Source organism: Strongylocentrotus purpuratus, unplaced genomic scaffold (genome assembly GCF_000002235.5).
Source record: "Strongylocentrotus purpuratus isolate Spur 01 unplaced genomic scaffold, Spur_5.0 spur5_scaffold_21, whole genome shotgun sequence".
Classification (NCBI taxonomy): Eukaryota; Metazoa; Echinodermata; class Echinoidea; order Camarodonta; family Strongylocentrotidae; genus Strongylocentrotus; species Strongylocentrotus purpuratus.
This window is the reverse complement of record NW_022145607.1, coordinates 40,075,658-40,085,949: the sequence shown is the minus strand read 5'-3', so window position 1 is coordinate 40,085,949 and position 10,292 is coordinate 40,075,658. Positions and strand designations below refer to the sequence as shown.

Genomic DNA, 10,292 nt, shown 5'->3' with positions numbered 1-10,292 from the left:
GGGAGAGGCTCGAAAAACTCGTGTCTACTCTACGAACATCACACACACACACCAATACACACACCACAACACACACGCGCACGCACACACAGTTTTTCTTTTTCCATAGTTTTTTTAATTAGAGTATTCAATCAAAATAAATCGTTACATAAAGAATCAATATAAATAATTCCATACAAATACAAAACTTCATTCCGTTTTCTTAAAGGTAAAGACCAGTATTGGAAACGCCCCAATTTCAAAAAATGAAATGGAAGCTCTCATTACCAATCATGTGAAAGAATATGTTTTGACTAATACATGATGATAAAAAAATTGCCAGGAAACCGCCTACTAATTCATATATTTGGTAAATTTGTTTCTCTCATGGTCTGTGAGAGATATAGGGTAGTCCCATATACATCTTTCTGTGTATAGTGCTTGTAACTTTACGAAGAATGGGCCAAATTTCTTATTATTTTGATGATTCCAGAACCTTGCAGATGCTAGATGCTAGATGATCAACCTTTTCTGATCGATTCCACAAAGTTTCTTTCACAATGCAATCGCATGACCATAACTAGTCGTTACCTTTAACACAAATACATTATTCACAAAACAATGAGCAAAGAAGGAGAATAATATAATGAAATCACTAAATTTTTCTAATAATGATAATAACATACTGGACTTAGTTATTACATGCACCATCATTCCTAAAAAAATAACATAATACACACACACGCACATACACAGGGTGATGTGTGGGGTGATAGGCCTAGGCATCTGAATCATAGACTTGAGTAAAACTAATGAAACAACTTGTAGAATAAAATTAAATGATCTCAATATTGTTGAAAAAACGCATGACTACTTGAAAATAGTTCAACATAATAGAATTCTCAGATCAGTATTTATTTATTTATTTATTTCTATTCTTTTGACAGGGTAGCCCAGACAGTAGTGGTCTTCCATGGGGCCCTGAATGAATATATTTACATCGTTTATAACATTTATACAGTATGGGTTTCATTATACTTTACGTGGATTCTGTGCGAGAATAAACATTAATGTTTTCTTTCTTTATTAGTGATTACAATAAGTTAATATTTATATAGCGCATAATACAGCCAGTTCAGACCCTATGTGCTTTACATGGTAATGCAGAATAATTGTATTCTAACAAATAACTATTACAAATATAGCCATGTTTATTGAAATGCATCAAACTAGGAGCATGCAAAATATACGAAAACATGAGTAGATAAATTTAAGGCACATTGCATTATTTACATTTGATTAATATGGCCTTCATGATAACGCATAACCGCTTAAAAAATCGTCATGCATTCTTAATATGAATTTATATTACAGTACATGAATGACGATGTAATAATTCATCACTGTTAAATTCAACATTTTCATGATAATGGATTCATTTAAATGAGAACATATCAATGTAAACAAAATAATCAGTTTCAGTAAACAATATTTGACGTTTAACAAGTTACCGCTCACAATGAACGGAATAATTGATATTGATAGATCATGTCTGCAATGAATCAATGCAACTTCTTATACTTATACGCCACAGCATTAACATCTTCAACGAGACAGTATCTACACCAGCAACTATTACTACTACTATTCAGAAGAAAAATCGTCATCACCACCACTCCTACACGTGACATGGAGGCCCCGCGGAACGTTTTTCAGAGTGGAATATTAACGATCAGGTAGAGCGTAAATTTGCGTGGGGTCAAGGAGCTAAGCCCCCGGAAGCTCAGGGTTTTTTTTGGCATTAAATTAAGGTCAGATAAGCATAGTTAAATACCTTATTTGTGACACTGGCAGGTCACTAATTGGCGGAGAGTCCAGGGAGTAGAGCCCCCGGAAGCTCAGGGGTTTTAGGTATTTAATTACGGTTAGATTAGCATCCAGGGGCCGCCTTAGGGCCCTTGGTGGGGTCCAGGTGGCAGAGCCCCTGGAAGCTCAGGGGTTTTAGGTATTTAATAACGGTCAGATGAGCTTCCAGGGAGCCGCCTTAGGCTCCTTGATGGGGTCCAGGGGGCAGAGCCACCGGAAGCTCTGTGGTTTTAGGCATTTAATTACGGTCAGATGAGCATATTTTGATACCTCATTTGTGACATTGGCAGGTCATTTATTTTTTCTCTCTTTCTTTCTTTCTTTTTCTCTGTAACATACTTTTTCAAAAAGTGAGGGGGCTCGAGCCTCCGAGCCCAGCCGCTCTGCATACCCTGACATAAAGGCATCTAAATAAGCATATTTTTTCGCCCGACTGTAAATTAGGGAATTTCTAATTTTCCAACAAACGCATAAAAAGTTATGACTTAAAAATAAATTGAGAAAAAATACCGGAAAATCATGTCATTTCAACAACATTTCTAAATCACTGGTTTCGAATAAGAAATACCCCCATCAGTACGCCAGCGTTCAGGGGCTCATGTCTTCTCACCCCTATAACAAAAAAACAAAAACAGACACGCTTTCCCATTCTCACAATATGTCCACGATATGCGCGTATCGCTATTATAAAAACCTCCATTTAATATAGGTGGCATGCGCAATGTTTTTCCTTTTCTTTGAATGGAATTTTATATGTGATTAAATTCAGGTTTTTATTATTGTTATGTTCTTTTGGGTTAAAAATACAAACCATCTTTACTCCTTTACTGCTTTTTTTTGCCCCCCCCCCCCCACTTCCGGCGCCTATGACTACTACTACTACTGAAAACTATACTACTAGTAATAAATTGTGATTTGTGCGGAAATGTCTCAATGCACTTTACCATATTTACAGAAAGTGCAGAAATACATTCCGGATACTAAGCTTGATGCTTAGTGAATCAATGTAATAATGTTCTTCCATCGAACTTAATAGTGTTCAACCACTAGTTGAACTTGTAGAAAAAAACATATGTTGCGATATTTGACATTCCTATACATTTATAATTATTTAGTAATTAATAACCTGCGTTGCAAAGACACTCCTTTGTATGCATATGCATAGGCACATATCGTGATTTGGCTACGTTATTTTCAAATTATCATCGTACAAAATTACCAGCTATTATATCAGACAAGGTTGTTTGCCCTTATTCCCCCCCCCCGGATATTTAGACAATAATAGTGGTCTTCCATGAGGCCCTGTTAGTACATAATAAGAAAAGATATTTTGAAGAAAAAAAATAATAATAGCAAAACCATGAACATAAACTCATAACAGCAACAAAGAATAAGTAAGAACATGTATAAACATATATATAAAGTATTTGGTATCCTCGTAATGAATGAATGGTTTGTTTGTTTTGTTTTGCTTTGCTTTTTTTGTTCAGGAAAACGTTGTTGCATATTTATAATATCTTAATATAACATTAAACATTAAAAGTAATATAGATGGTAGTTAAATTTTAAATCCAATGCAAAGTAACTATTAACATATTTCGATATGTATTAGACTTTGAAAAAAGGCAACATATGCTTTTGATAGTATATATACAAAGTATAGAAACTATACTTAGGCCCAGTTAAGAAAGACATTAGGAATACCTTCCAAACTAAGATAACAAAAATCAAACATACCTTGAACATAATACATGCAACAGTTCGTATACAAGAGATATTAGATAAAACAAAAATACAGTGTTATATTTGTGAAGAAAAAGTTAGTAGTCTACACTTGACCTCTTTGCAAGGGTGATATAGGCCTACATGAGTAGATACATTTCCTTAATTTTGTATTTATATTTCATTTTGCTCACAGCAATTCATCACCTCCTTTACAGGTCTACAAACTCTGAAGATTTGTAAAATGTCCATGATTAACCGAGCTGGCTCTTCTTCCATGAGAACACAATTTAATTTCATTATACATGTGTATGTTTAAGGCCTCTATCAGGGATTTGCAAGCCCTCAGAATTACTTTCACATATTATATATAGCAGCAAGATGAGTTATGAAAGTGTGTGCAAAATTTCAGATCAAAAGACTCTGGATATGAAGAAAAATTGAGCCCTCCATTTTTGTTTTATTTATTTATTTATTTATTCATGTTTATCAAAAAAAGAGGGTAGGTACATTCAGTGAAAAAAATAACAAATGCGGTGAATAAAACACTGCCAGTTGCAATTTCAAATTTGAATAGTCAAAATAATGACTGTAATGTTTTCTAATAATGTTAATTTTTCCACCATACTTTTAGGAAAGTTTCAATTATGATATTCCCAACATTTTGACCCTTTTACAAGTTTTGAGATTTTCACTGTGTAAATCTATGATTAACACCCTTTGTAGTATCCTAAATGAATGAACTACTTAATACATTTCGAAGGAAGACAAAATCGTAATTTTTTCAATGAAAGAAAAAGAGCCACAAAACCGATGTAAAGAATACATATCCATGTCATATTAAATGAATATCAACGTGATTCATTGGGTGAATGACTCGATACATGTCAATTGTATTTGTATAGCCAAAATCCGTTTTTCAAATCGAACGTTGAGCAATTATCTGATAAGCCTAGATATATAAGGATGTGTTTTATGCACTCTTCACTTCAGTCTTTATTCCCTGTTTGCGTGCAAAGATCGTCTGATCCGTGTGATTCGTCAAATCGACTACGGTTTCATCAACCTATTACCTAAGATATTGACTGCCGTGAGAGAAGAGAGAGAGAGAGCAGTATAAATGTGTGCATGAACAATGAAGCAACGCTGCATCAAAATTACCACATAGAGCAGTAAACGGAGGACAAAGAAGAGAACTTCAATACCATACGGCTTTACGTCAAACAAAACCATCTTTACTAATAATCTGTTTACTATTACTAGATAGAAAACGTTTTACTACAAAAATACGTGAACAATGTAAGGACATAGGCCTACATGTTATCTATACCTTCCAATGGGCACATTGGAACATTCATAATTACACATTTCAAAGGAATGTTATTTTTACGTATGCGCCTTTCGTTAACTCTTCGTTACATTTTGCACAGATTGATTTATGTGAGATCATAAGTGATACATAATGTCAGTTCGTATTATTCTCGATAAAAATGGAAAGAATAATATAAACACATATGTATGTAAGTCAATAGCATTTTTTTAATGTAAAATAATACTTCACTCCCCCTCCCGAGACGGGAAATAACTACATGCTTTAAGATATTTAAGATACTTTGTTTTTCTATTTCTGTATAAGCCTATCTAAAAACATACATGGCTTTCGAGAAGACCTCGCGTCTGAATGAATATCAAAAACGACTGGCATGAGGAGACGAGCACTTCTGCTAGTCTCCCACTAATTTTAACATTACTCCTCATTTTTGTTGCACTCTAGTCAGCCAGTAAGTCGTAAGAGGAAGAAAGCTATATTGCACACACACTCTCCTCGAGGAAAAAAATACATGTGATCGTGTGTACGATACTAAAGCACCGACTATCGCAGAGGGTTAAAGAGACTAGCAATCATAACTAAATGTCATGCAGTTGTTAAAGGTAATGCAAAGTTTTGGAAAATTTTGAAAATAGGATGGATAGTGATTCTTTACAATTTTCATATATTTGGACGCCCCTGTGGTTGTATTATAAGCACTAGAAAAATTTAGCCCTTGAAACACTTCTGTTCTCGAGAAATATTTAATATACAAATTTACAATGGTAGCTGCGACCATGAAATTCTCAGAATATGTAGTTGTGATATATAAATTCCAAACAGGAATAGCTAATCGGTAGATTTCAGTCAAGAAACATTGTTTTATAGCTTTATTAGTATCTTGACCTTGAGAGGGAGCTATACAATATAAAGAGTTTATTATTTACAATTGCATAACTTTAGACTTGATTTCGAACGCGACAACGATCACTGAATATTGTAGGATAGTATATGCTTCCAATACGTTTATTTGAACCAAGTTCACGGCCCCATACCAAAAAATTGTATTACCTTTAAGGGCGATGCGAGTCTTGAAGTTAAAGTTTTAAGGACTTACCCCCGTGGTTTGCCATGCTCCACCTCCACCTCCATGACCTGGTCTTCATTGTACGCAATGGTGACATCATCCACGCTCTCATAAGTCCCGCATCTTATGAATCTACCAGTATCAAGATAGAGGGAATATATTATTATCAATATTAAGTGATAAGGGATCGGGGCATGTTACCGGAGATAACAATGTTTGGAAAATAGCTGGTAATAATAATGTAATACACAGATTGAGTTGCCAATTTGTGTTTGATCAATCGCACTTTAAAACAAAAAATGACTTTCTTATTTTCAATCGGTGAAACTGATTCAAACTCTAGGCCAAGTTAAGGCTAGAAACAAAGCAAACTCAAACGCAGTCATCTGACCAGGGAATCATCTAACGAAATCAAAAAGGCAGCCATCATCCTTCCCTTACCTCCACTTAAAATTCATACTGGAATATTAGATCAGACAAATTTTAAACCCGACAATTTAACTGTTTTATCCCCCTGAGACGTGATCATGGGGATTCATATAAACCGTAATAAATTGTCAAGCAGTCGTAAGTTAATTTTTGCGGTTCGCTACATTTTGAAGTATTCAGTGTGAGCCTCAAGGGAGCAGGGGAGCAGGGGAGCTGGGGAACAGGGGAGCAGGGGAGCAGGGGAGCTGGGGAACAGGGGAACAGGGGAACAGGGGAGCAGGGGAACAGGGGAACAGGGGAGCAGGGGAACAGGGGAGCAGGGGAACAGGGGAACAGGGGAGCAGGGGAGCAGGGGAACAGGGGAACAGGGGAGCAGGGGAACAGGGGAACAGGGGAACAGGGGAACAGGGGAGCAGGGGAACAGGGGAACAGGGGAGCAGGGGAACAGGGGAGCAGGGGAACAGGGGAACAGGGGAGCAGGGGAGCAGGGGAGCAGGGGAGCAGGGGAACAGGGGAACAGGGGAACAGGGGAAAAGGGGAACAGGGGAGCAGGGGAGCGGGGGAGCGGGGGAGCAGGGGAGCAGGGGAGCGGGGGAGCAGGGGAACAGGGGAGCAGGGGAACAGGGGAGCAGGGGAGCAGGGGAGCAGGGGAACAGGGGAACAGGGGAGCGGGGGAGCGGGGGAGCAGGGGAGCAGGGGAACAGGGGAACAGGGGAGCAGGGGAACAGGGGAGCAGGGGAGCAGGGGAACAGGGGAGCAGGGGAGCAGGGGAGCAGGGGAGCAGGGGAGCAGGGGAGCAGGGGAGCAGGGGAACAGGGGAGCAGGGGAGCTGGGGAGCGGGGGAGCGGGGGAGCGGGGGAGCAGGGGAACAGGGGAACAGGGGAACAGGGGAGCAGGGGAGCAGGGGAACAGGGGAACAGGGGAACAGGGGAGCGGGGGAGCGGGGGAGCAGGGGAGCAGGGGAGCAGGGGAACAGGGGAACAGGGGAGCAGGGGAACAGGGGAGCAGGGGAGCAGGGGAACAGGGGAGCAGGGGAGCAGGGGAACAGGGGAACAGGGGAGCAGGGGAACAGGGGAGCAGGGGAGCAGGGGAGCAGGGGAGCAGGGGAGCAGGGGAACAGGGGAGCAGTGGAGCAGGGGAGCAGGGGAGCAGGGGAACAGGGGAACAGTGGAGCAGGGGAGCAGGGGAACAGGGGAGCAGGGGAGCAGGGGAGCAGGGGAACAGGGGAACAGGGGAGCAGGGGAGCGGGGGAGCAGGGGAACAGGGGAACAGGGGAACAGGAAAGTACAAAGGTATAAATAGGGGTTCCCATGAGAACAGAGAAGAAGAGAAGAAAGTAGAAAGCGCACGAAGTGAATGACGCAGAGACGATGACAAGTTGTGTGTTATAATGAAAAAGAAAAGAAGGGCGACTGTCGAAAAAAATATAGATAACAGAAAGGGGGAAAGTAAAACACGAATTGACTACACGGAGTTTTTATTTGTTTTATAAGATTGTAAAACATATTATTTGATTTTCTATTAGATGAATTGAGTGATGGGGTAAGTTTGAAATAATTACGTAGAGAGTACCAAAATTTGGGTCTGTATAGATAAATGTATTTTTTTAGCGACAAGTGTTTTTAGATCAGTTACATATCAGTGACTCATCACAATGTCTAGTTGTCTAATTTTCCGGGAAGTAACTGTCCACGAGAGGGGAGGGGGGGGGGGGGGGTTATTGTCCTAGGGGAATTGTCCTGGGGGGGGGGGGGGTAATTGTCAACGGGAGGGGGATTTCCCTGGGGTAGTTGTCCTGATACGTGTACAGGCCTACGCAATTAAGTCTTGTTATCGGTAAATTGAAATCATTTTTGTATCATTAAGCTGTCCATTGAATAGCTTATTTTATTCTGCAAATATCAATGCCAACCTTCAATATTCCTCGTACACGTTAGCTGTACCAGTGAAATGATTAGTTATAGCCAAGCATGTAGATACTATACAATAAGCATGAGAAGATAACATTTTAAATATGCTTTTCATAGTACGTATTACAATTTCTAATTTCCAGTTATGTACTATTAAGAGAGACGGAGAGAAACAGACACAGGCGGAGACGGAGATGGAGAGAGAGAGAGAGAGAACGAAAGAATTAAAGGTACGAATTAAATTCGATATTGCTATCTGTTAGTTGAAATCTCATCAAATCCACTCAAACACTGAGAGATAGAGAGAGAGAGAGAGAGAAAAAACGAGGAACATACTCCGTTCAATTAAATTCAAAGAAACTTTTTTCTTCCATTTTTTGTATATGCAAAAAAATTATTTTAGTGTACATGGTGTTATTTTAAAAAAAAAAATTTAAAAGCTTTTTTGCCTTTATTCAGATCGTCATAATTATACAAAATGATGAATAGGAACACAATTGTTGTTACAGTATAAACATACATGTAGTACATTGTCTCATACATTATAAACACAGACATATTTAAAAAATATTTTCCATAAGTATCCAAACTAATATAGTACACATTCAAACAAGTGTACAGAATGTGCTCCAATTCCTTTAAGGAAGGAAAAGGTGAAGGTAATACTTGGATACAACATTATAAAAAGGAACAATTTTTACAACATAATATGCAAATTAATTAGTTCAACATAAATTAAGCAATCTGAACAAAGATTTTTCTTATATAAACAAAAAGTATAAGGTGCAGGTGCTGCTTCATAACCCATGATAACAAAATTTGTTATATTTACATATAATGATATGGTGCATTTTTCAGTATAACTATATAAAGGTCTTGTATCAGTGGAGGTCTGTAACTATACCGTTATTTAAAATATATATATATATAAAATATAAAAAACAAGCAAAACGATAGCAGATAAGTGTCCGGATCGATGAGAAAGTGAGGGAGTGAACAGGAAACAGAATTACGATAATAGGGGATGGGGGTTAATACATTCGTTGCTGATTTCCCATTTGCTTTAAATGTGCTGAAACTCACATGAAATGTAGATTATTATATACCTCATCGAAAACGGGGTGCAAATTTCTAGCAGCCGACATTAAAAAGATATTATTTGACGGCATATCAACCAATGTCCAAAACAAACTTAAACTTTTGGTGCATATAACGTCCAGAGTATATAGAATGGGGTGGGGGTTAATACAATCGTTGCTAATTTTCCATTTGCTTTAAATGTGCTTAAACTCACATGAAATGTAGATTATTATATACCTCATCGAATGCGGGGTGCAAAATTTCTAGCAGCCGACATTAAAAAGGTCTTATTTGAGCGCATATCAACCAATGTGGCAGAACAAACCTAAACGTATAGCGCATAACATGTTTAGTATATCGGTGAAGGGGGTTTCGGGCTTTAATACAGTCGCCGATATTTCCCATTTGCCTTAATTTTGCTCAAAATCACATGAAATGTAGATTATTATACACCTCACCAAATACAGGGTGCAAAAATTCTAGCAGCTGAAAATAAAAAGGTCTTATTTGAAGGCATATCAACCAATGTCCAGAACAAACCTAAACGTTTGGCGCATATAACGTCTAGAGTATATAAAAGGGGTTAGGGTTAATTATACATTCGTTGCTGATATCCCATTTGCTTTAAATGTGCTGAAACTCACATAAAATGTAGATTATTATATACCTCATCTAATACGGGGTGCAAAAATTCCATCAGCCGATAATAAAAATGTTTTATTTGAGCGCATATCAACCAATGTCCAGAACAAACATAAACGTTTGGCGCATATAACGTCTAGAGCATATAGAATGGGGTGGGGTTTATACATTCGTTGCTGATTTCCCAGTTGCTTTAAATGTGCTGAAACTCACATGAAATGTAGATTATTATATACCTCATCGAATACGGGGTGCAAAAATTCTAGCA

At 38.3% G+C, this 10,292-nt stretch overlaps 1 protein-coding gene across 1 annotated transcript; it reads left to right on the top strand.

Moving 5' to 3' along the window:
• The first annotated feature begins 6,007 nt into the window (after positions 1–6,007).
• Positions 6,008–7,752, top strand: LOC105446514 (spidroin-1-like). The gene is made up of 2 exons (XM_030994396.1): positions 6,008–6,077; positions 6,566–7,752. Exons 1-2 carry the CDS (start codon positions 6,008–6,010, stop codon positions 7,750–7,752), a joined length of 1,257 nt encoding a protein of 418 aa, XP_030850256.1.
• Positions 7,753–10,292: the final 2,540 nt, after the last annotated feature.